Source organism: Typopeltis vanoorti, chromosome 11, assembly GCF_054136105.1.
Source record: "Typopeltis vanoorti isolate ZY-2024b chromosome 11, IOZ_Tvanoo_1.0, whole genome shotgun sequence".
NCBI classification, from domain to species: domain Eukaryota; kingdom Metazoa; phylum Arthropoda; class Arachnida; order Uropygi; family Thelyphonidae; genus Typopeltis; species Typopeltis vanoorti.
In genome coordinates, this window is record NC_143559.1 from 77,438,635 (window position 1) to 77,466,389 (window position 27,755).

Below are 27,755 nucleotides of genomic sequence, written 5' to 3' on the forward strand. Positions count from 1 at the left end.
TCTGAAATTTTGCTTTTGGAAGAGGGGTAGATATATGGAGATCCAAACTGAATCTCTAGCTATACCATTTGTTCATATATGATATTTGCACAGCATTTAAACAATAAACAATGAATACTTCTGTTTTAGAAATGAATTTGACAGTGTTTGCATTTAAGAATGTGTGAGCAGGACTAATCTATGGTAGTATGGTCATTTAAACAGAACAGAGGAGAAAAGATTAGCAAAACTCGTTAGATGCCAAGATGGAAGGAAAAAGACCAAGAGAAAGAAGAAGGCCTAGGTGGATCGATTCAGTCAGAATGCCTTAGAATAGAGGTTCTCAACCTTTTCCAGTGGCGTACCACTTTATTTAATTCAAGATATTAGATGTACCAGTAAGGCAGTGGTACGCGTACCATAGGTTGAGAATCCCTGCCTTAGAAGAACAAAATGTTAGATATGACAATATTGGAATGCCGACAAGTAATAAACTAATGTCGAGGAAAATTGTCAGTAGGAGAATAATAATGTAAACTTATTGTGTAATGTAATCATGTGTGTTGTCAAAGTAGTGTGAACATCCCTTGAAGGTAAATATCGGGAAATTCATGATGATACTTCTGTTTTGTATTTAATAGCAATCTGTTGCATTTGTGGTCACAGCCAAGCTTCTCAGAAACATGATATTGCTTATGATAGGAGGTTAATCCTCTCTCTCTGCATTGTATGCTATGATCATAAATTTATGGATGATTTCTTCTCATTTGCCTATTTTGTAGGATGAAAAGCAACGTTTCCAGGAGGGGGAAACCCTGCTACCTTCATATGAGCCCAGTTAACTGGCCTTCAAATGAAAAATTCTGATAAATTTTCTTCATGCCCAAGATGAGATTCTAGTATTTCCAAAAAGCTTTGTCTATATATATAAGGCATGTCCAAAAAAAAAAAAAGGACCGAACATTTGCTATAAAGACTTTATGGCTCATTTTACAACATCTTAAGCACTGTCCCCTTCAAAGTAGTCCCTCTCTACTGACGATACACTGTTCCCAACATTTCTACCATTCTTGGAATGCTTCCTGGAGTGCACTTTCCGTGATGGTATGCAGTTCTCTTATCACATTTTCCTGAATCTCCTCTATAGTTTGGAAATAACATCTTTTCAAAGTGGTTTCAAGTTTGGGAAACAGGAAAAAGTCTTAAGAAAGTTTTCATTACCATTTGCATGACAAGCAGTTCCTGACTGATTTCAACATGGTTCTCTTTCTGATTGTCAGTCAACAAATGCAGCAAGAATTTTGCACGCATCTGATTTTTCAGTCAAAATTTGATGGCAAAATCCTATGCTGGTACCCACTTCATCAGCAACTTCTTGGACAGTTAAATGACAATTTCCACAAATCACAACACAAACTCTCTCTCATCATAGGTGTTATCTGTTCATGTGGAAGGTCTTAGAGGACTGGGATCTTCACTGACCGACGTTATGCCCTTTTTAAAACACTTAAACCCTCATTGCACTGTGTTCGGCTCATACAGTGCTCCCCTTATGTTTGGATAAGCAATTGAAATGTCTGTAAAATTTTTACAGAGTTTGCAGCAAAATTTTGCATGCACACGTGCACACACATTGTCGTTCAAGCTCTTTCATTGTCACTAATCCAACGAACAACTTGTGCACGTGCTCACTTCAGCAGATGTAACTCAATGACTAGTGTTCATAGCAGAACGGGACAAATGTAAGTTTGTTGTTGAAACCTGCTGCTAGGTGTGCTCAGTAGCCACAGCACATTATTTAAAAAGTTCGGTCTTTTTTTGATAATTTATATATAAATAAACAGGCTATTCTATATATATATATATAAACAGAATAGTTTCTATATACATATAAACTGCATTAGTTATCTTAATTTGTTATATTATAACATACTAATGATGGTAGCTACAATACTACCAAAAGTGACTCTGGAATCTTCTTTCACTATGCATTATTCCCACTTCCTATGCAGGATCTGCATGTTGCTTAGATGCGACTTCTTGTTAATACCACTCCCAACCGACCTGTAGCCTAGTCTGCTGCTGGGAGGGATATATTTTTGGCTGTAGAAGCATATGTTCACGGGGTCGGTTTGCCTGCTTGCAGGATGAAACATGCCAGATAAACTGGCGGAAAAAATGCTACTGCCCAAGACCGGCTAATATGGCTATGCCTGAGGAAGATCCTCAAGTTCCTCACGTCATTGAACCTGGGACACTCCTTCTCCAGGCATATGCTTGCTTGCAAAGCGCAAAGCCACTAGGCTAACCGCGCAGACAAAAGTGACTCTTTGGAATGTGAGTTTGAAATACAACTATTTACGCTATATGAAAAAATAAAAATAAAAAAGTTATTCAAATTAAGGGATATTGAATCCAACATTATTTCAAAGCTGAATAGAGCAACTACAAGAGTTTCATGTCGAATATAGAAACTATAAAAGTTTCGGCGGATCCAAGCATAAATAAACCTCTCATGACAGGAGCAACTTGGGGTAAAGGTGGAGTAAGCTCTGATCACTTTCCTTAGTATTTCCCATAATGTAATATGAGACCTCAACAAAGGTCGAAACCAGTCTGGGTAGTGACCCCCTCCCCACCATAATGTCCACAAGGAGATGTGCTTTACATTATGGGAAATACTAAGGGAAGTGATCAGAGCTTACTCCACCTTTACCATGAGTTGTCCCTGTCATGAAAGGTTTGCTTATGCTTGGATCTGCTGAAATTTTTATAGTTTCTATATTCGGCATTGAAATAATGTTGGATTCAATATCCACTTAATTTGAATAATTTTGCATCGTCGAAGTGAAGCTTTTTGGCTCTTTATTTCAGTAATTCTTGGTGCCTTTTGTGATGTGACACCTTTTGGCAACTCGTATGGTAAAGTATAACTTTTGCATCACTTCAACCTGAGTATTTACATCTGGGTCTACCTATCCACTGATAAGACCTCAACAAAGGCTGAAATTGGTCTGGGTAGTGACCAACGTTCCCTCTAAGCTGTGCGCATGTGCACACGTTTTACAACTAGCACATAAAGCAAAAAATATGTGCACACTAGATTTTCAAGATGAATTAAAATTTATTAATTAAAGAAGTTCCACCTAAACATTACCCTATAAATTCTTTAAAAAATAGGGTAACTCGGCAACGCTCAAGCCTATAACCTCACATTTTTTATTACATTCTCGAAATTGCATAAAACTTATAAATTATTAACAGTAACCCTATTTGAGGCTAGTAATTTGATGCCAAAGTGAAAGGGGTGTGGCTTAAATGTATAATTTTTAAGTAGCATATAGAATGACGCGCAGTTTGTTTACATTTCCTGACTCATGGAAAATTCCCAAACGTGATTGGCTGATCAAATTAGTTCAAGATCATGACGAATTAAAACAATGATTTCATAATTTTAATAAAAATAATTAAATACTTTTAAAAACTAAAAGGTAAAGAGTGAACTAAAATCTTTTAACTTTTTTGCTTAAATGACCAGTATGGTGACTCTCATGGGTGCGCACATACTTTTCAAAAGAAGGCAATTTTGCACACATGCAAATTTCTGCGCACACTCACAGCAAAAAATCAGAGGGAACATTGGTAGCAACCCTCCCCATAATGTATAGCATCATACATATCAGCAAGGAGATGTGCTTTACATTATGGGAAATACTAAGTGATCAGAGCTTACTCCACCTTTACCACAAGTTTCCCCATCATGAAAGGTTTGTTTATGTTTGGATCCGCTGAAACTTTTATAGTTTCTATATTCGGTACGAAACTCTTGTAGTTTCTCTATTTGGCTTTGAAATAATGTTGGATTCAATATCCACTTAATTTGAATAATTTTGCATCACCAAAGTGAAGCATTTTGTCTCTTTATTTCAATAAAAAAGTTATTTATAATAGTTTTGACAACTTCAGTTTCAATTAGATTTCACACACTGAAGTAGATTTGACAATGGAAAAATCACACAGCAATATGACTTGATAATCAAAAACAAACTAAAGAATAAATATAAAATAAATATATAAATATAATATAAAGAATAAATATAAAATTCAATGATACAAAACAAAATAGCCAAAAATAGTGAAGACTAAATGGGGGCTGATAATTCAAAAGGTATTACTTAAGCATTATTATAGGAAACAGTTTTTCAAATCTTGAAAATCAGCTGCAATAATTATTTTTTTTTTATATGAAGTATTGCTGAAGAGAGCAAAAGTCATAAAAAGTCTGCAAACTAATATTTGGATCTGATAATAATCTTTGCTTCTGTCCATCTGACAAACCTTATAGTCCAATAATTTGAAGTTTCCATAGCCAATGCCTTAAACTCTGATTTCTTTACTATTCTTCAGTGGAGTGAGAATAGGCATGTGAATATCAATTCTACGAAAACACAGTTCTGTCTTATTTTCTGCAAAAAAATATCTAATTTTAGTTCATCTTACTTTTTTTGATAATGCCCTAATATCTAAATAAGATTTCTCTACTTGGGATACCTTATACCGCTACCCTGAGGTGCCAAAAAAAAGTGTAAAGATTGCCTTAATTTATTTTCAAAATCTATCCCATCATATCCTTCCCATCCATCCCTTGGGATGGGTTGAGTCCCCCCAATGAGGGGCTTATGACGAATTAATGCAGCTGTTCATCACTCCCCTGCTGCATCCCTCTAAGGGCGATATTCACGACTGTAATTCGTGTGTTCACGAGGCCAGTTTACCTGTTCTTGTTTTGTCTTTCTTTCTAGCATTTATGATGAATCTGTGAAACTCGATAATTTATTTTCATATCTGTATGGAATTTTTTGTAATATTTTCATTTTTGCATGCATACATAAATCATTTCTCTTCATAAATCGAAAGTACCGTGATGGTGACCCTGTAAAATCTGGCCATTTTGCCAGATTTCTGCAGAGATTGTGTTTTTTAGAATTTGCTTCTATTAATCGCTGCTCTTGTTTCCTCCAAGTCCATTTTTTTCTATAAGCAGAGGCCTAAAGTGCCACTCTGCTGCCCTATTGCCATTCTTTTTTGTGTACTCAATCACAATATGCTTAAACGGAATCATATAGCTATGTCTGTCCTTCGTAGAATCTATGGGTTATAAAAAAATTTAAATATAATAATGTACTGATTACTAGTTTAAATGTGTGACCATGAATGATCGTGCAACTATTCAAAACTGATCATGCATTACCGACAAGCGATGATACACCGTAAGATGCACTGGTTTATAAGATGCATCCTAATTTTCAGATAAATTTTAGGTACAAAAAACGGCATCTTGTAAGGCAAAAAATATGGTAAGTAATAAGTAAAAATCGATAAATAGTAAACAAAACTGAAAATAAAGTTGGCATTACTTTCTTAATAATATGAAATTTAAAGAAAAATACATTACAAGTACCCCAAAATTTATCCTCCGAAGTCCCAGCAGTTTCTGTTTCTGGGAATTTTGCTGGTGTGGATGATACTTTCACAGAAGAATAAGATGAATGTATATTTTTTAATACTGTTTTATTTACACATAAACTCATGAAGATTACCACACTTCATTCCTTTGAAATAGGTTTTTATAATTATCATGAACTTTACTGTGTTCAATATGCAAATGATTTTTCCCTTGCTCAATAATAAATTCACTATGCAGAAAACTATTTCTGCTCAAGCAACGGAACCAGACACCTCCAAAATAAATTCAAAAATTATTTTCATATTCTCAAAAGGAATGTTTTCATTATGAAAGTGTTGGAAAACTATTGGAAAGAAAACAAAAAAGCCTAACATTTTGATAATAGAAATAAATCCATACGTGGCTTACAAGTTATCAGAATATAATAATACTCTTATTTCTGCAACAGCTGTTTGTTTTATATATGTAAACATTTCATCTTGGAAAAATGGGACTTACTGGTTTCCAGAAATTCATTTAATGGCATTTCTGAGGATGACAGGACAATTTTTGTGAAAATGAGACTATCCAACTCAAAACAGAATAGATGGACACTCTACTCTAGCCTTTCCTAGTACAAACAAATATCAGCTTCAACTTTTTTTGGCCTCCAAAAACACGGTACATTTTCTATATAGCTGCTGACAATGAATAAATAAATAAATATCTGCTCAACCTTTGAATACTCTTCTCACATCCCATTCGATGTGTTGCCTTTAAACTTCTCTAAGAATGCTTGATACTATCCAAAAGAGGAAAATCCAATTAACTGATAATTTCTCCTCTCACAGATTCACTCCAATTCTGTTTCCAATTATGCTTTACAGATACTTTTATAGACGTTCTGCTGAACTGGCTGCATCATTCCTCCACTTTCTTTCAAGATGTAGGAACACAAGCAGATGCTGATCAATATCCATTTATTGTCCAGTTACAAGCCTATCAAACCAACTTCTCTTTCATTCCATCAACCTCTGCCCTTTTGAAATAGCCTCTGCACTCTACCTTCCCCAACAACAATCTTTAGCTGTTTAAAAAACACATCAATCAACAGATTTCATACATTTCATTAATGTTTTCCAATTAGCTAAACTCATAGAGAAGTAGCATTAATTTTTCTCCTGAAAAATGAGGTTCATTATCTTACATATAAAAGCAAATTAGTCAGAGAACATGCAATTAACAGACAAAAATACTATTTGTAAGTGATAGATGGCATGGTCGTTTGTGTAGTGTGCAGATGGTATATTGTGTGGTGTTTAGAATCCTTCTGCAAATGTTCTTGGACTCCATGGAGGTGTCACATAGTAATAATAATAAAATAATACTAAAGTGAAGTTAGAATGTCTGGATGTTTTTTACCACTGATCCATTACTTATCACAGTGCATATCAGTACTACTTATCTTGGTGAATAACTTTTCAAAGTAATTACTCCAAACATCTGGAATACCCTTATTTAAATTTATATGTCACCTTTTAATCATCTCTGGTATTTTTAGAAGTAGTTTTTTCCTCCATTTCTAAGATTTTTCATTTTATCTTGTATATTCTTCACAAAATATTTCATGACTTTCTTTTAGCAACATTTACATTTTTCTTTGTATTCTCTAAGAGCACATGCTGACTTACTTCCAGAACACTGGAAACTACAGAAAACTACCTCTAATGAAATACTGATTGAAGCACCATAGCATAATGCTACTCTTCATTTTCAATGTTCATATTCTTCTTTACCATGGCTGCTTTCCATTTCTTCAGGATACCATATAGTTCTGATTTTTTCTATCCTTGTAGACAACTTCACCACTCTTTTCTTGAGTGAGTTAAACAACATTTATTTCAGTTTTCAGAACTCTGGCTACTGTGTTCACTTTTTCTCCAATAATATTCGAATCTGCAGTTCATATCTGAAAGCTGTGCACCTCTTAATGTTCTTAAAACTTCAATACTGATTTTTCTTTTGAATATAATATTCAGAATGAAAATGGTTCATTTTGCAACTAATGCTAAGGATAAAAATCACATGGTTTACTCTCACTACAGCAAACACTGTTATAACAAACTCACTTGCTACAACAAACAACCTGTAACAAAGTACTGACTGAAACACCATAAGCACAATGCTATTCTAAAGAAATTTTATCATAGCAAACTATAAATTACAGCACACTTCCTGTATACTTGACAGATTTTCTATTGTGAGAGCTGACTATATTCATTTTAATCATGCAAAAAAACTAAATCGCAATCACAACTTATTTCAAATTCTCTGTACATATTATATCTCTAACAAGTCTGCACCATCAATAAGATTCTTACTTTTTTGTGTAATCTCCATGTGAATAATTTCATATGGGGTTCCCCCTCTTTCCTCCCCCATCTCTTAGGACAGGTTGAGCCCTCCTAATGCAAAAGATTAAGTATGTATTTTATGACTGTAGATCAGCGTGTGTTCACGGGGCTGGTTGGCCTGTTCTGAGGGACGAAAAACCTGAGTTTCTGGGTGGAAAAAACCCTCTACCTCCATATGAGACCAGTTAACTCACATTTAGTTGAAAGAGACCAGATAAAGGTTCCTCACGATATGGATGGGAATCGAACCCAGGTCTTTTCGACCAAAGAGCTTCGTCTATACTGACTGAACTATGGAGGCTCTCCATGTAAATTTATCATCATCATCAGAAACCTCCAGGAATCAATGACTCATCAAGGAAGGCCATGTATTATACACTAACAATCATATCTCCCCTCAAACTCATGCACACCAGAAACTCACCATTTCAACAGGAAAACTGTCCCACTCATCGATTGTTCTGTTAGAAAAAAAAATCTAGCTCTCAACCACACACAAACTTCCACAGACACCCCTTGTCCATCTCCCATTCCCCACCATCTATATAAAATAAATTTCATAGACGTTTACAGACCGCTATATATCACTCCTCTTTTTTTTTTCCTGTCTACAAGTGTCTGAAGTCCACATACTTTCAATCTGTCCTCATAATCTACATTCCATAATCCCAATATTGTTTGTAATTCATCTTTGCAGTCCTTCCACAGCTTCTTTATCACATTGGAACCTAGGAGACCAAATGTTGGAATAGTAGTCCATCAAGGACTTGCAAAGAGGCAAAATGACTTCCTTGTCCTAACATGTCAATGTCTGTTCACCTTTGAAATTATCCTCTGAGCTGCATTTGCAATTTTTGCCATATAATCTTTGTACTTCAAATTCCTATTCACCTAACCCTAAGAATCACCTCAGCTTCTCCAAGCATGATCCCACCAATATAATATGCCATTAGATATCTCATCATTCCTGACTGCCCACCTACATTTATATGTCAGCAAACAAATGAACATCTCCTGTCAAGTCCTTCCCACTTCCCAATGCCATTAATATACAGATTAAACAACAATGGTTCAAGGACTGATCCAGAAGTATACCATTCACCTCCTCATCCCATATACCACTTTCCTTCAACAGCTTCTTTATCACCTTGGAACCTAGGAGACCAAATGTAGGCACAGTAGTCCATCAAAACAAAGCCTTGATGGCCCACTTTCCCTCAGCCACTTGCTTAGTCAACAGTTTATATTCCAATCTCATATTATCTAGTTCACAGCCTTTTATGTGATATCCAATTAAAAATGCCTTAGCCGAGTCCAACAGTATCATAGCGTATCCATTCCTTTTCGACCACTGATTATATACAATAACATATAAACTGGGTTTAACTGGTCGGAGGTTTTTTTTATTGTAAAGTAATAGCCTACTAGTTTCGCCAAGTTGACTGCTGGCTTCATCTGGGCATACAAGGTGACAAAACAGCTTAAAAAAGATCAAAAACAAAGCTAAGGATATCATCCTTAGTTTGTAATAAATTTAGTTTAATCCTTGATCCAAAACAAAGTTTGCTCACACTTGGGTAAAGGAATAAACTAAATTTATTAAAGTCTAACCAAGTGCAAAATAAACTTTTAACATCCTTAGTTTGTTTTTTTTTATCTTTTTAGCACTCCCTTTCTGCACCAAAATTTCCAGTACATTTCTGTATATTTGTGATTCATCTATTTTGCCATTCAGGTCTTCAAAGAACTAGTTTTTTTTTTTTTTCTTTATGAAGCAACCTCAATCTAATAATGTAAATAAGTTTCTTATTTCTGCACTGTTATCTTCATTATGATCAGCACAAATAAGTTGCATTTTCCAATTTGCCATTTTAAAGTATTTCTGCATCACTGCCTGAAATTGTCTGCCAGCCAGTTACTAGATGATATTGGACCAGAAATGCTCAAATATGGAGGTATAAAAGTCTTACAGTGGCTGCACTGCATAGTTCAGAAGGCTTGGACAGAGAGAAGAATTCCAGATGATTGGAGTAGAGCTCTCATAGTACCATATATAAAAAGGGAAATAAAACTGGATGTAAGAATTATAGAGGTATTTCCCTACTCAGCATTCCTTGTAAGATTTATGCATTTATACTTGAGAAATGGTTGAGAAGGATTGAGGAAGGGGAGCTTGGTGAAGAACAATCTGGATTCAGGCCAAACAGAGGTTGTCAGGATCAGATTTTCACTTTACGACAAATAGTTGAGAAATCATGGGAATATAACAAAGATTTGTATTTAAGTTTTGTGTAGATCTAGAAAAGGCATATGACAAGATGCCAAGAGAAAAGCTATTCAAAATGCTACATTTATATGGTGTCAATGGGGCATTATATCAAGCAATACTTGGTCTTTATTTGAGTTGTAAGTCAGCAGTTAGAATTGAAGGAAGTACAGGATGGTTTAATGTTAAATCTGGTGTAATACAAGAATGTACATTATCCTCCTCTGTTATTCATTATCTATATGGAGGAAAATGGTATTAAACCTGATATCCAAATTGGAGATGATTTATGCGTGATATTATACTATTAAATAAATCCAGTACAAGTCTGCAAGATTCCCTGACTAAATTGAATAACTGTTGTAAGAGATTTGGTATGAAGGTCAGCAATAACAAGTCAAAGACAATAAAAATAGGCAGAAGCACTGAAAATATCAACTGCATTGTGAATGGAGAACCTATAGAACAAGTAAAACATTTCAGCTACTTAGGCACGATTTTTAGTAAAGATGATAAATTAAATATGGAAACAGACAAGATAAGAAGACAGCTTACCTTCACTGAAGGTCAGCTGGCTCTCTTGCAACAAGAACTCAGTCAAGTCTTTCCAAGAAAACAATATCCTCATTACTGAATGCCCGACAAAGGCTTATCTTTTTGAATTTTTCTGAAGATATTTCTGACAAAAGCCATTACAAATAATATATATTTGAATTATTATTAATGATCATATATCCAATTAAGTGTTTAATTACATCATTAACAAAGCTGTTACCTGGGCAATCAAAGAGTACATAATCATCATCTTCTTCCCCCAGCTGGTCTTTTAGCCAATCGCTGTTTTCTGTCAAATATCTTTAAGATATATATATAAAGGATTAATTATACTCCCAGATATATATATATAAAACAGTGGCTTCATTTTAGCATTATCAATCGTAAAATTCATTTATAAATGTACCACTTTAGTCCATAAATTAAAATATTATTAATAGCTAAATCTAAACATGCAAATTGTAATAACAAATAAGTCTTTATTTTTTACTTAAATTTTCAGGATTAGCCTCTTGAAATACATTACATGCTAGAATTCTTGAATTTAAATATAACCATTTTTGTGAACTTAGGCTTCTGTGACTACTAAAGAAGTGGAGATTGTATTTCATTGACAAAAATCTTCTTAGGATCCTATGTCAATCTAAAAAGGTTGAGGCTTCCACCAAGTGTTTCACACTTTGCAAAACAGCTAATGTACAAAGGTACTTCTAAGCACCTTTTGCACATCAACTAAAAAAAAAAAAAAAAGAGTATCAAAGTTTGACTATTAATATGGTGTTGTAAGAAAAATTAGGGAGTGACAAAGACAGAACCATATTAAAAATGAAACCATGAAAAAAAAAGGTATCTGATATGATTAATATATAGGAATACATAGACTAATCTGAAATGGTATTGTCATTTAAAACTGAACATCATGAAAAATTAGCAAAGTAAGTATATGAAACAAAATACATAGTCCAGAATCCCTGCTCTAGAGACCAAACATGGAACTTTTTCAAACCACTTCAGGCCTTCAATAAGCAGGGAAGTAGTATCACACTGGGTGATGAACAGGAGCGAATGCTCCTCTTGAAATTCACGTTTGTTCTTGTTATCATTCAGAGAGTGAAAGGTGTGATTGAAATCCGATTATCGAAATAATGAATTACGGGTAACCCTCGTATAATGCAGATGTTAGGTTCCATAGAAATGCCGCGTTATATAAATCGCATTATGCAAGATTCAGATCACATACAAAAAGTAGGGTTATGTTCCGAAATCAGTTTTAAAAAAAAAAAATAAATTATATAAACAATGACATACTAAAATATATTTTGATTTAATTCAGATAATTCATGTAAGTTAAGAAAACATATAAACTATGATACAAATACATAGCATAAAATTATAAAAATTACAAATTGTAATTAAGCTTCATTGCATGTAATGCATAAATGTTTTAGGCAAAATAAAAATAAGTGCATATTTTAATTTTTCATAGCACGAGATTTGAGGATTGGTTAATAAACACTGGTTTTGTCATGTAATCACCTGATGCATTACTACAAAACAGTAGAGTAATTCTGTCTTTGGAAACTTTGAATCCAGGAGCTGATCTTTCATTTTTTGAACTATAGGTGTGTTTTGGCATTTTTTTCTAATATAACTCAGATTCATCAGCATTGAACACCTGGTCTGCATTATAAATGTTTATAAATGTTGAGAGTTTTTTGTTTAATAAGATTTCCATCCAAAGGAATTTTCTTTTGAGTACATCTTCTTTCCAAATCATTAGAGATTTCTTCATTTTTCTCTTAGAAAATTGCGTACACGAGCAATGAGCTTTGCACTTACCGTTGACCCAGCAATAAACACTTTCTCGGATTTTATGTTCATTGTGTTCAATTGTTTGAATTGTTGATTCATTTAAATTCAAAGTTCTTACAACAACTGGTTTTTCTCCATTTTTCAACCGATCCATGATTTTTTTTTTCTTCGTTTCTTTTCAATATTCATTTTTTTCCCTTTCAATGCAATTTGTGGCCATTACTATAAAAATAATTATTTTACATAAAAAAGCATTACATATTAATTATGTATGTAACTCACCAGAAAATAAAGTGCTCGGCTTGAGATAACACACTTATGATTTTAAATGTGCTTTCCTGGCAGAAAACGAAGACAATTTTCAACAATAAACACTTTATACGGTATACAATTGACATACACATGCATGCTAAAGGGTGTTTCCCCTAATATAAATTCGCTACGTATAACTACCTGTGCGATACAGGTAGACACAAATTTAACGAAGATAAAATCTGATTTTTAAGTCATGCGATGAAAAATATATGAAAAGATAAAGGGTTATTACTATAATTTCTAGTCTGTGTTTTTGTCAAAACCACGTTGTATAATACTGCATTGAACAAGAGTTACTACAATTTGTAGACCGTGTTACATTGAAACCGCATTGTATCAGTACTGCATTATATGAGGGTTACCTGTACTGACCATTTAAAACTATATATTTAGAAATTTATGTACATTTAATCATACAAATACAACATTTATTTTACAAATGATATTCTATATTTTTCAATTTAGCTACTTGAATACAAATTTACTATTTCTAGATATACACAAAGCTTTTTACTCTGTATCACATGAAATTTTAATAAAAAAATCAGAAGTCATAGGGATATGAGGTGCTGCCCTAAACTGGTTCAAAAATTACTTAAATGCCAGATCACAAATAGTAAAAATAAGCAACAGCTATAGCAGCTCCAAAACAGTAGACTGCAGTGTACCATAAGGATCTGTCTTGGGACCAATTTTATTTAATATTTATATCAATGACTTCTGCAATCTTAAACTAAACAGTAAAATAAATACTTTTGCAGATGATACAGTACTAATTTTCTCTACAGACACAACCGAACAAATGAAAACCATCGTGAATGCTGATCTTTTGAAAGTAACAAATTGGTTCCAGTCAAATAAACTCAGTTTGAATGTCTCAAAAACTAAATACGTAAATTTTAACCTGCAAAATACAACTGGCAAAATAAACTTCACTGCACAATTAATTTTGCATGATTGGAATTGCAGGAAAAATTCAAATTGCAACTGCGAGAAAATAGAAAAAGTCATTGTAATAACTTACTTGGGATTAAAAATTGATAGTAGTTTAAGCTGGAAACCGCATATATGACCGATGTCATAAATAAAGTAAGGATTATGTTAAACAGACTTTACTCTCTAAACAGATTCTTAAATTTAAATATGCTAAAAATATTATATTCTGCCTGGATTCAAAGTGCACTACAATATGGTATATTAAGTTGGGGAGGAATCTATCGCACTACGCTGAAACCTTTAGTCTCGACTCAGCATAAAGTAATTAAAATCTTAACTAGAAACAATTATAAGGATACTGCAATGTGTAATAAATACACCATACTAAACATACTATCCCTTAGATATTTATACATCTATAGGGTACTATTATTCATAAAAAACGACAATGAATACGTAAATATCAAACAAAATGCTTTCCTTAGTAGACATAAGGGCCTAAAATATATAGTTCCAAAAGCAAATAAAGAAGCAATACACAAACGTTATACTTATTTAGCGCCAAAAGTATTCAACACACCACCTTTAACAATTAGAAATGAAACTAACTCAAACAAATACAAAACTCTAATCAAAGAGTATTTATTTTCCCACAGAAATGAGGAATCTCTGTTCAAAATAATTGTATAAATTATTGCTTTTTAGCATATTTGTATTCAAAGATCATAAAAATGTTAATGCTATTTAACTGCTTTATTTTGTTCCTAATTAATTGTTATGCAACTTTCTCTGTACATATTAGCATGTCTCCTGTGATTTTATTAAGTAATTATATTATAATAATATGTATATTATATGAATGTACATATATGTATATAATGAAAATGAATTACATAAATTTTTGTAACTTTATGCATATCGTAACCTGGATGAGCTGTTGCTCTTAGGTTACACATATGATTGTTCAACATTTTGCACTATTATAGGAAGCTTACAAATAAATTTTACTAGTTAAAAAAAAAAATTTCTACCCTACAGTTCTTCTTTATGAACTGGTCAATAACATCATCATAAAAAGTTGGTCGTAACTTAATTTTCCCAAGCAACACACACACACACTTGTAAAGGCTGCTGAAGCTCACTGGCTAGAGCTACATTGACTGCATATGGCCTGTGGTTTAAGCAACAGAGTGAGATGCATGAAATGGCTATGCGCACGCATGAAATTACAGTGCCGCTGCGAGGACCTGTAAGCTCCGACAACCGAGCAAGCCAAGGTAGCTTTGACTAGACGAACAAGCATCGGCTTCGATACACAATGCAAAGCCTCAATTATTGCCATGCAAGCTTAAGACGTCTTCTGTCTACAAAAATGAAAGCCTAAATGGAATGCTTATAAATGCATGCATCTATTAACAAATAAATAATACTTCTTTCTCAATTAACGAGTTTGCGCAGCAAGCATAGCAAGCATGGAGAATTCGCCACTGGTGATGAAATTCATCTTCTACCTAAATATAGTGGGATACATGTTAGTATAGTGTATAAACGGTTCATGTATCATTAATGTAGGTGAAGATCATTTAATAAACACATTTCATAATTTAAATAAACCATCCAAATACATACTATCATAATTATCAATTATTTACTTAAATAGCCTAAAAACCAATGAATTTTTCCCCCTTTTCTACATAGCTTGGGTTTCTCTGGAAAGTGCATACAAAGATTTGTCACGTGCATACAAACCAGAAGCACAAAAACAATTTCTTTCATCCCATTCTATGGGCAAGCACAACATGATTTGTCCGGTGCCCAGCATGAATGCATTAATACTAATATTAAGTCAATAAACGAAGTTGCGAGAAATAACTAGAAATAACTTGTATAGTAGTATTGTAACTTCTCTACATGGTTCCCCCTCCCCATAATCTGAGCTTTACTAGTTTTTCTAACAATATTATGATTCCTAAACTTAAATTTTCTCTTAATCAACATATCCAAATCCTTACATTCATGAACTCTTTCTAAAGCCTGTACATCCAACTTATATTCATCTAATACTAACCTCTCACCAAATTGCATATACTTACATTTATACATATTAAATTTTACAACCAAATTTCCTATCCACTCTTTCAATCTTTTAAATCAGGGGTTCTCAACCTTTTCCAGTGGTGTACCACTATATTAAATTCAAGATATTAGATGTACCAGTAAGGCAGTGGCTCACTTACCACCAGTCGTACACATACCATAGGTTGAGAATCCATGTTTTAAATCATCCTATAAAGACCATATCTCCACTGATAAAACTTCAATGAAGTTTGAAACCAGATAGCATAACGACCTTTCCCACAATGCATGGCAATATATACATCCAAAAGGGGTGCTGTGCATTATGAGATATTGAGGAAGTCTGATGTAAAGTAAGAGCTTCTATACACAAGTAACCTAATTGTGAAGATACTTTTGTTTGCTCATAATTGGGTAAAGGATAAAAACTAGAATATAATTTCTTGCCAAGGTATAATTTAGTTCTGATCAAGCAAAAAAAAAAACTTGCTGCAGCTATCTCTCTCTAGAGCATTTTAATAATATGATGATACATCATGTTGCTACTTTTAGATGGAAAATATGACTTCTGCAGTGATTTAGCTTTCAGTATATCACTATGGGGTTTAGTAGTTCTCACTAATGAGACCTCAATAAAGGTCAAAGCTGTTTTGGATAAGCACACCTTCCCATAATACATGGCGGGAAGGAGGTACCTAAGGCAATACTGAAGCAATCTGATGTGAAATCAAAACAAGACTATAATTTCCTGTCATGTATAGTTTATCTAATACTACCTTCTTATGACATACATATACTTACATTTAACCATATTAAATTTTACATCTAATATTCCTCTTCACTTTTATAACCTTTAAGAAATGAGGTTTGGACAATTGACTGCTCTATCCTCAGTATCAAATGATCAGCAAAAGAGAAATTTTACTCATTCCCACTATAAAAAAAAAAAAAAAAGACATCTTCCTAGTTGAAGGAATGCCACATAGACCTACTAATTGGTAGATCACCACCATTGCATATTTGGAGCCTGAAATAAATGGCTACAGCCATGTTTGGTTCCTAGAGGGAAGGAGGGGGGGGTCCCAGTTTTGATTCCCCTTTCCAAATTGTTCAACATGCAGTGTGAGTGATACTCCTCAAAGGGAGTATCTACATTACTACATTACATTATCACTACATTATGTTAAACATAATGTAGTGATTCAGTAATTCCTCATCTCTGAAGGTTTAAGGGTATAGTAACTTTACAAGCTGGCCATCAGACAGTGTATAGATCTGAATCTTCTGGTAACACATTTAGGAGGATTCCTAATCAGCTAGCACATAATCTCACTACATCTACACTGTCAGGTCATGCATGGATGAAGACTGTGTATTGGAATGCAAGGGACACTGTTGAGGCCACGTTATTGCATGGAGACTGGATGCTCTCTGTATGGATGACATGTTTAAGAGTATTTGCTCTCACTATTCATTCCCCTACTCTTTTTCCTCTTCACCTTTGTAATACCAGCAAGTAAACCTAAATAAATATAATGTTACCGAATTTAAATAAAATAACAAACCAGACTTATGAATTGGCTCGTAGAAAATAACAAGATCAACTTCTACCAAACTGCATATGGGTCTCAACACAGAACAGAAGATCAATTATTTTATCTTTGCCAATCAGTCATAATGGCTTTCAAGAAAAACCACCAAAGATTATTCTTGGATCTCACAGCTGCCTTCAATTGTGTTTGGAGACAAAAACTAATAAAAATTGCATACGATACTGGAATAAGGGGGAACACATTAATTTTGATTTCACATTTTATGAAAGTAAAATGTTAATGGAATTTATTCCAACATGCATTGAACTTGGACTGGAGTCCCACAAGGTTCTGTTTTAAGTCCACTCCTATTTCTCATCTGTATGAACAATACAGATGAGAAATAGGATTATCCATCCTCACATAACAAAAATAGCATGCTATGCAGAGGTTATAGCAATCTGGTACACAAGTAATAATCATCAACAATCTGAAAAAATCCTAAACAATTCAATAAAAGGCTTAGAAGGATGGGCAAAGGAACTTAAATTACAGATAAATCCAGAAAAAAAAAACTGAGCATCTTCTCCACTGATAGGGAAAAAAAAAAACAATTAAAACCCTCGAATCAAAATATACAATACCAAAATAGAAAAATCAGTCTCCAAAATACTTAGGCCTAACTCTAGATAATGAACTGAGATTTACAACTCATATTACAAATATATTTAATAAAACCGAAGACACTTTAAACTATATATATGGCACTCATACGATCCACTATGGAATATGCCTCATCAATCTGGGCTCCAGCTTCTACTAGCTCAAAAGAAAAACTTGATAGAGTACAATCGAGAGCAGAAAAAATTACTATAGGTGCAGTCTCATCCATGAATAATTTAAAAGCTCAACAAGAGTGTGGGCTTCACATAACAGAAGACAGAAGAAAACTCTCCACAGTTAAATTCACTAACAGAATCAGGAGCCAACCACAGGATCACATCTCACTCAGGACTTTCGATGCCTGGACAAGAAAATCTAGACTAAAGAGATCATCTACTTCACAATATGATCATGAAATTAGAAAACAAATCGATTTAAAGCCCCTCCATTGAAATAAGCAAAGAGCCATTCTTTTCCAATATTTTACCAAAAACACAATGATAAACTTAAATCTCCTAGAACCCTGTTCAAAAAAGAATTCACAGCAAGAAAATAAAAGAAAAGGACGTGACACTATACATCACTTAAATAATCCAAACCATGTCACTGCCTACACTGATGTATCATCTGATGAAGCACTCGACCAAGGAGGTTCAGGGGTTTTTCTAACGCTACCTGGAGGCAGCAAGGAAATGCAAATCAAAACCACAGCTGGCAAAATAGCTTCAAACTTCACTTGTGAATTAACAGCCATACAAACAGCTCTCAAGTTCTATCTCTCAAATCCATTAATAAACATTACAGAGGGAATAACCATCTACAGCGACTCAAAATCTGCACTAGAGGCATGAAAAAAATGGAAAACAAAACTCACACAGGAAATTCATGAACTACTAACAACTTTAAATTTGAAAAATAAGAACTGTACACTGCAATGGATACCAGCCCTAAGTCCCTGGTATTTTTCCACAAAAAATATCACACACAAACTATTTCTTATTTTCTCGAAACTAGAATTTGTGAAAATTCTTTTGTTTCACTTCATCAGGATTAATTACATGAATAAACTAAAAAACAAGTAATGACAGCTAACGACTCTAGTGAAAGCATGCATTCGCTGTTATGCTGGCTATTAGTTCATGGGTTGCTGTATACTACTGGCAGATATGAGTATATCAAGATGAATCAATGTAAAATCTTCCCGTGTTTTTTTTTGTTGCACTGTAGAGGATTCTTCGTCATTTCAGCTGATTCTTTAAACACTCTTGAGAAAAAACAGTAACCTATGTGGAGCATTTTTGTTTGTTTCCATGCTACTTGATGTTTTGTTTCTGTTGTATGTGCAGCAAGTCCCGATTTGAATCTCCTTTCATTCTCAAAACATCTTTTAAGTGTTCCAATTGGCATACCTCTCCAGATCTGCCTACCTGTCTGTCTGTCGTACGTAACTACAACTGATCTTGTAGTTGTGATCTGTTATGCTGGCTATTAGTTCATGGGTTGCTGTATACTACTGGCAGATATGAGTATATCAAGATGAATCAATGTAAAATCTTCCCGTGTTTTTTTTTGTTGCACTGTAGAGGATTCTTCGTCATTTCAGCTGATTCTTTAAACACTCTTGAGAAAAAACAGTAACCTATGTGGAGCATTTTTGTTTGTTTCCATGCTACTTGATGTTTTGTTTCTGTTGTATGTGCAGCAAGTCCCGATTTGAATCTCCTTTCATTCTCAAAACATCTTTTAAGTGTTCCAATTGGCATACCTCTCCAGATCTGCCTACCTGTCTGTCTGTCGTACGTAACTACAACTGATCTTGTAGTTGTGATCTGGTTTTATAAGTGACAGATGTGGAGGTGTAGGAGGCCTCGGGTGATTAGAGATCTTATTGATTTGGAAGAAGGCAACCTTTAAGTTTTGTTGGCAAAACAACCTTGTTATTTTATCTGTGACTGACTGTGTATATGAGAGAATCACTGTTCCTTTAAAGTCTGACTTTCTTGTTCATCTGATTGTTTTGGAGATTGAAAGATTTTTTTTATTATTTTTTTTTATTAATCTTCTGTTATAGATATTTTTGGTAGGACTGAACTAAGATACTGTAGCTCTCAGTTCCTTTTATCTATTTGGTGGAAAGTCTATAGGCCCTAACATATAAGGAACAGAAAATGCCTATTTTTTGTGCCGGGTGGTGATGAGATGTGGCATGTAGGCAACATCCTGTTTGTTGGCTTCCTATAGACTGAGAAGTTGTGCATGTTTTGTTTAGATACCTCAACTAGTGTATCCAAAAACAGTCAAGACCTGTTTGTTTCTGATTCAACAGTAAATTTAATTCAAAGATGAATTTGTTGAGGTAGGTGACAAAATCTAATTGGGTAATAGTACTGGGCCAGATGATAAAAAGATTGTCAGCATATCTTTGTCAAATTTTTGGTTATATTTCTTGATACTGGTAGGCTATTTTTTCAAAGCACTCCATGAATAGATATCAGAAGTTAAATAGAAGCCATGAGGATATGTAAGGATAAGGAAGGAATAATCCTGAGTGGGAATGAAAGGATACTAGAAAGATGGGATAGAGCATTTTGTTGAACTATTAAATACTAATATATCTGATCAGCTGGATGAAATGGATAAAATAGTCAAACAGAAGATCTAGAAACAGCTGAACCAATACCAATAATTGCTGAAGCAGAAGCAGCTATTACAAAACTTAAGAACAATAAGCCCCCAAGAATAGATATGATACAAGCAGAATTAATAAAAAAATGCAGGTACAGAATATTTCAGGCAGCTGTGTCAACTTATAACCAAAATCTGGATTAATGAAACAATCCCAGAAAAGTGGAATCTGAGTATAATATGCCTTGTTTATATGAAAGGCAATGTAATGATCTGCTCTAACTATAGAGGAATCAATTATTATGTACCACCTATAAAGTTTTCTCCAACATTTTCTATTCAAGAGACTTTACCCCTATGTAGAAAATGATATTGGCGATTATCAACGTGGATTCCATCAAAAGAGATCTACAAATGACCACATTTTTACTAATGCAGAATACTTGAAAAATTGCAATGAATTTGGAATTGAAATACATCATCTCTTTATAGATTTTAGAGTTAATATGATAGCATTGACAGATATGATTTATTTATTGCAATGAAGGAACTACAGATAGCTCAGAAACTTACTGCCTTAGTTATAGCTACAATGAGAAACACTCAGTGTAAGATTAAAATTCAAAAAATGTTGTCTGATCCAATACATATAAAAAAATGGTGTTTAACAAGGGGATGCCTTAGATTGGTTATTGTTTAATATAGTGCTTGAAAAGGTTTTCAAGGAAGCTGGTATTAATACAAGAGAAATATCTTCTACAAGTCAAGACAAGTTCTGCCATATGCAAATGATATCGATATTTGTGTCCTTCTTATGAAGGACACAAAAAGCAATGAAAAAACTTTTATCGGTTTAGAAAAGACAGCAAAGAAGATGAATCTGCAAATTAACCAAGAAAAAACAAAATATGTGCCAGTAACAAGAAAAACTTGTGATAATGATCCTTCTCAAATCGAAACTGGTTCCTATAAATTTGAAATTGTACACAGCATTATATACCTGGGATAAGAAGTTAATTATAAAAATGCGATTTAGAAACTCGTTCTTACCATAAATAGACATCTCTATGGACTTAGGAAACTCTTAAAGTCACATTTGATCTCAAGAAAAACAAAAATAACTATGTACGAAGTGCTTAAAAGACCAGTATAAATTATATTAAATTATACATATTTTTGGTCATAAAATGTTAAAAAATATAAGACTTATTGTTAAACTGACCATAGTACGTATGTGCATACAATATTGCCTACCAGTTTCGCTAGTAACTGACTAGCTTTTTCAAGGCTTGCACAGTACAAAAAAATTAAAAATGCAAAAAACATTAGTACCTGTTAGGTAGCTAAGGTAACACATTCGCACGACATGTCTGTATGAATTGTGACTTTCTACTAAGTATCATGAACACGCGTTACATGCAAACGCATAATATGATTATTCACGTACTGTAGTTCTGTTGAACTGAAGGAATTAATTAGATCTTGCAGGCGTAGACTTCTGTGGCTAATTGGTTCAAAAGATATATTTTGGTGATTACATCACATTTTTTATTATTCAGTTATACAAAATACTGAAATAATAGTTCCCGACAAGTTTCGTAAATCGTAGGATTTACATCTTCGGGGGTAAATAGTATAACTTAAAGTTTAAACAAGAGAATTAATAAATACAAATCATGACCGTCTGGCTATTAATAAACTCAAATAACAGAATGCAGATATAAAACATTATTGACGTTGAACAATACTGAACGATGTCACGTGTTCTCGTTCATACAGTCCGAGCTCAGATTAAGGTAGATTTTTTATTAGAGCTGACCACACTTGATGGAGAATTAAACCTTGATTTTTATTGCATTGGGTTTAGTTTTTTAGCATATTAGCAGCTTCTTTAAATTTTCTTATATAACTGTTGTTTTCTATGTATGACATCGTCGTTTTTTGCCAGAGTACATCGTGTCCAGTGGAAGTGGTATGGAAAGCAAGACCCGTTTTTTGTTTTCTTTTATATATTGTGTCTTTTTGGTGTTCAGCCATGCGTATTTCTCCAGATCTTCCTATCTGTCCTACGTAGCAAATCCTGCAAGAGCAATGGATTTTGTAGATTCCTGGTTTTTTAAGAGGATGATGAGGTGGTTTTGGTGGATGTAGGAATCTTGAGATTTTTTCCATAGGAAGGAAGGCTACTTTTATGTTGTGTTTGTTCATTAATTTGACTGGCTTATCTGTAACATTTTTGATATAAGGAAGCGAGATTGCGTTTTTGTAATCCTGTTTTATTGTGTTGTTAGTTGGAAAATAAAAAACTTCCTTTTCTGGATATTCTATTAGAAGTTAATGAAGAAAGTAAACTCTCCTTCTCAGTATATAGGAAGCCAACAAACACTGGAAGATTTCTAAATGCAACCTCACACCACCATCCTTCACAAAAAATAAGCTTAATTAAAACTCTTCGAGACAGAGCATACAATATCTCCAGCACACAAGAAAGATGTAATGAAGAACTAAAATACATGACACAAATCCTCCAACAGAATGAATATGAAACAAAAACCATCAAGAGAATCCTTAAAATGCCTCCAGCTAACAAAACAATAAAACAGGATTACAAAAAAAAATGCAATCTCGCTTCCTTATATCAAAAATGTTACAGATAAGCTAGCCAAATTAATGAACAAACACAACATAAACGTAGCCTTCCTTCCTACAGAAAAAATCTCAAGATTCCTACATCCACCAAAACCACCTCATCGTCCTCTTAAAAACCCAGGAATCTACAAAATCCATTGCTCTTGTGGGATTTGCTACGTAGGACAGACAGGAAGATCTGGAGAAATACGCATGGCTGAACACCAAAAAGACGTACAATACAAAAGAGAACAAAAAACGGGTCTTGCTTTCCATACCACTTCCACTGGACACGATGTACTCTGGCAAAAAACGACGATGTCATACATAGAAAACAACAGTTATATAAGAAAATTTAAAGAAGCTGCTAATATGCTAAAAAACTAAACCCAATGCAATAAAAATCAAGGTTTAATTCTCCATCAAGTGTGGTCAGCTCTAATAAAAAATCTACCTTAATCTGAGCTCGGACTGTATGAACGAGAACACGTGACATCGTTCAGTATTGTTCAACGTCAATAATGTTTTATATCTGCATTCTGTTATTTGAGTTTATTAATAGCCAGACGGTCATGATTTGTATTTATTAATTCTCTTGTTTAAACTTTAAGTTATACTATTTACCCCCGAAGATGTAAATCCTACGATTTACGAAACTTGTCGGGAACTATTATTTCAGTATTTTGTATAACTGAATAATAAAAAATGTGGTGTAATCACTGAAATATCTTTTAATTAGATTTTTCCAAGTAGTGTTCAGTATGGCCCCTTGATTTCTATTTAGGTTGCTGCCTGTATGTAGCATAGCACTACTGTTACTTCTTTAAATAATCGATGTCTGTAATCTTTGTCTATGTAGGGAATAGAGCTGTTATTCCGGTCTATAGAGTGGTTTGAAGTTGAAAAGCGATGTGCTAACCCAGAGGTGATCGTTCTGTTGCGATTTACATCGCCAACATGTTCTTTCTGTCTTATTTCCAGGCTTCTCAAAGTTTGTCCAATGTAAGAAAGACCGCACGTGCATGGAATATTATACACACCTGGATATTTATAAAATGGAACACTGTCTTTAGTGGATCTTAGAACCTGTCTGATGCTAGTAGTTGGTTTAAATACAACCCTGACGTTACGGGCCTTTAACAATCTCGCAATTTTGGTGGAAATTGAACCCATAACGGGGATGACTGCTGTTGAAATTTGCTGGGAGACTGTTCTATCTTGTTGGTTATCTTTGTATAGAAATTTGTTGATGTAGTGTTACAGCGATTTGGGACAGTTCTGTCTGAACTTCTTCATCGTCAGAGATAAAGTTTCTGGCTCGATTTCTCAACATGTGGATAATGCTCTGTTTATGTGACCTATGATGGTTTGAAGAGTTTGAAGAATAATGTAGATATCGCCCAGTGTCTGTAGGTTTTTGTAAATGGACAGTTTGAAATTGTTACCTTGTCTTTTAACTAGTAAGTCCAAGAAGTGTAGTTGCTCATTGTTTTCTACTTCTAGAGTAAATTTGATTTTATTGTGGAGTGAGTTGATTCTGTTGACAAACATATATAGGTTTTCCATGTTGTCCTGCCATATGATGAAGATATCATCCACATATCTCCACCATATTGAAAGTTTAGGAGTAATGTTGGTGAAGATTTTATTTTCAAATTTCTCCATGAAAAGGTCTGCACATGATGGTGACAGAGGGCTGCCCATGGCTAGGCCTTCTAATTGTTTGTATACCTTGTTGTTAACTTTGAAGAAATTTGATTGCAGGCAATGCTTGAACATCTTTGTAATATCAGCAGGAAAGAGATCTTTGATAATGTTCATGACTTCTTCTACTGGTACATTCGTGAATAATTCATGAATAAGGATACTACGTCTAGACTGGCCATTATGTCTGTTTGTGTTATCTTCACGTTTTTGAGTTTGTCAACAAAGTGTTGAGAATTTTTTATGTAGGATTCTGTTTGTCTAATTTTTCCCTTAAGTAAGTTCGCTAGGTGCTTAGCCAATAGGTAAGTGGGAGAGGACCTGCCATCCACAATTGGACGAAGTGGCATTTCTTCCTTATGCACTTTAGGTGCCCAATACAATCTAAGAGTAATGGGATGTGAGGATTTAAGCTTCCTTTTTAGTTCTTCAGGCCAAGTATTCATGTTATGGATCAGGAAGTTTGTCTCATTATGGTTCTTTATGGTAGGATCTTTGTTGAGGATTTTGTATGCGGAACTGTCTGATAGTATTTTATCTTCTTGAAATAGTATTTAGACCAGTATAAACTTATTCTTCTGAAAACTGAGTATTACCAATGATAGATAAAAGACTATTAGGTTTTCCATGTTGCACTTTGATGGAACAATTTACAATAGGTTTTTCTGGGATAATTAAACAACAATTTTAATAATTTATCTCAGTCAAAGAGACAAATCAGGAATACAATGTTAAAATTATAATAACACAAAAAAAACACAGAAGAAACGATAAATGGAAGAAATGAGGTAGAATAAATAAAGACTCAAGTGAGGGGGGGTGCCTTCTATGGGTGCTTTTGGATAGCCTTAGATGTTGGGCAGGAGGCCCAACATCTAAGGCCTGAGAATTAAAGTTTCCCAAATTTTGGGAAGTTTAATGCAACCATATTTATTAAGATGGCTGTTTTTTAAAGTCTACTGCAGATTCAAAAGGCTAGTCAACAGCACCCATAGAGGATTTATAAGTTACTTTATAAGTAAAATAACTTATAAAAATCAAGTGGATATTAAATCCAGCATTATTTCAAAGCCGAATATAGAAACTATAAAATTATCGCACAGTGCGAGATCAGGACTGTATGGAGGGTGTTGTAGGATATCCTTGCATTATCGTGGTGCAATAAGAAGCCATTCTTCAGCAATGGATGCTTCCTTTTGACGTGCTGTACCATTGTCCGTAAAACACCCGCATAGTATGAGTCGTTTACAGTATTCCCGGGTTCTACAGCGTGTTGGTAAACAATGCCTTCGTAGTCAAAAAACATTATGGTCATAACTTTACCAGCTGATTTTACAGTTTTTGCTTTCTTGGAGGTAGGCGACGACAGATACTTCCATTCACTGCTTTGTTGTTTCATTGTAGGGTCATAGTGATACAACCAAGCTTCATCTGCTGTAATGATGCGTTTTAAAAAGTTGTCGCCTTCTTGTTCCAGTCTTTCTTTCCATTCTGTGCACACATCCACTCGATGCTGCATTTGCTCCGGTGTCAAGAGTTTGGGAATCCATCAGGTGCAAACACGTTTCAGTCCCAAATGTTCAGCCATGATTGAGTGAACACTTCCCACAGAAATATTCAGGACAACATGCAGCTGGCATACTGTAATTCTGTGATCCTCCTTGATGATAAGCACTGCTGTGTTGATCATTGTCTCTGTGATGGATGTTGAAGGTCTTCCCTCACATTCAAGATCTTCCACATTTTGCCTTCCTTCCTTAAAAGTTTTATGCCAGCGAAAAACACTTGCCCTCGACATTGCTTCATCGTCGAAAGCTTCGCGTATCATGTTAAAAGTGTCCGATGGTGATTTTTACAAACGCACACAAAATTTAATCGCATAGTGCTGTTCCAAGGACATTTCCATTTCGACAACTGGTCGTGACTTGTAGGCGCGCCGAAACAAGCCTGCATTTAGTCACGTGACAATCTGGCACATCAGCCCGTATACGCCATCTATCAACCTCTTTTGTTAATACATTTCTTTATTCCACAGAAATTAATATTATGATGAGTGGTTTCGCAATGAAGAGGATGAGGAATGGAAAAGCGGTGGGCCCCGACAGAATTCCAGTGGAGGCATGGAAGGCACTGGGGGAAGAGGGAATTGACCTGCTGTGGGACCTGTTCATGAAAGTTTGCCAACAGGAAAATATACCCGAGGAATGGAGGGAGAGTACTCTTGTTCCCATCTACAAGGGTAAAGGGGATGCACAAGACTGTAAAAATTACAGAGGAATAAAGTTGATGTCCCACACAATGAAGATCCTAGAAAGGGTTCTTGATGGTAGATTGAGGGAGGAGGTGGAGATTGCAAAGGAACAATTTGGCTTCATGCCTGGTAGATCAACAACAGATGCTATCTTTGGGTTACGACAGATGATGGAAAAATATCGAGAGAAACAAAGGGAGCTACATCTGGTATTTATTGATCTGGAGAAAGCATACGATAGAGTGCCAAGGCAAGAAGTCTGGAGGTGTCTGAGGGAGAAGAAGGTGCCGGAGAAATATGTCAGGTTGGTGCAGGAAATGTACAGAAATGTGAAGACAAGTGTTCGGACCTGTTTGGGACAGACAGAAAGTTTTCAAGTAACAGTTGGCTTGCATCAAGGGTCAGCATTAAGTCAGTTTCTGTTTAATATTGTGATGGAGGTGGTAACAGAGGAGGTGAGAGAAGATGCACCTTGGACAATGTTGTATGCAGATGACATCTTGCTGTGTGTAGATTCAAGAGAAGAAGCGGAAACTAAACTGGAAAGATGGAG

General features: G+C 34.5%; 1 protein-coding gene across 1 annotated transcript in view; it reads right to left on the reverse strand.

Annotated features, from left to right (window-relative positions):
- Positions 1–27,755, reverse strand: part of LOC150101765 (GPN-loop GTPase 3) — a 134,239-nt gene that overhangs the window by 53,268 nt on the left and 53,216 nt on the right. Inside the window, exon 4 of the mRNA XM_090400120.1 lies at positions 10,881–10,960. Coding sequence (XP_090256246.1) covers positions 10,881–10,960 — 80 coding nt within the window. The remainder of the gene's footprint in view (positions 1–10,880; positions 10,961–27,755) is intronic.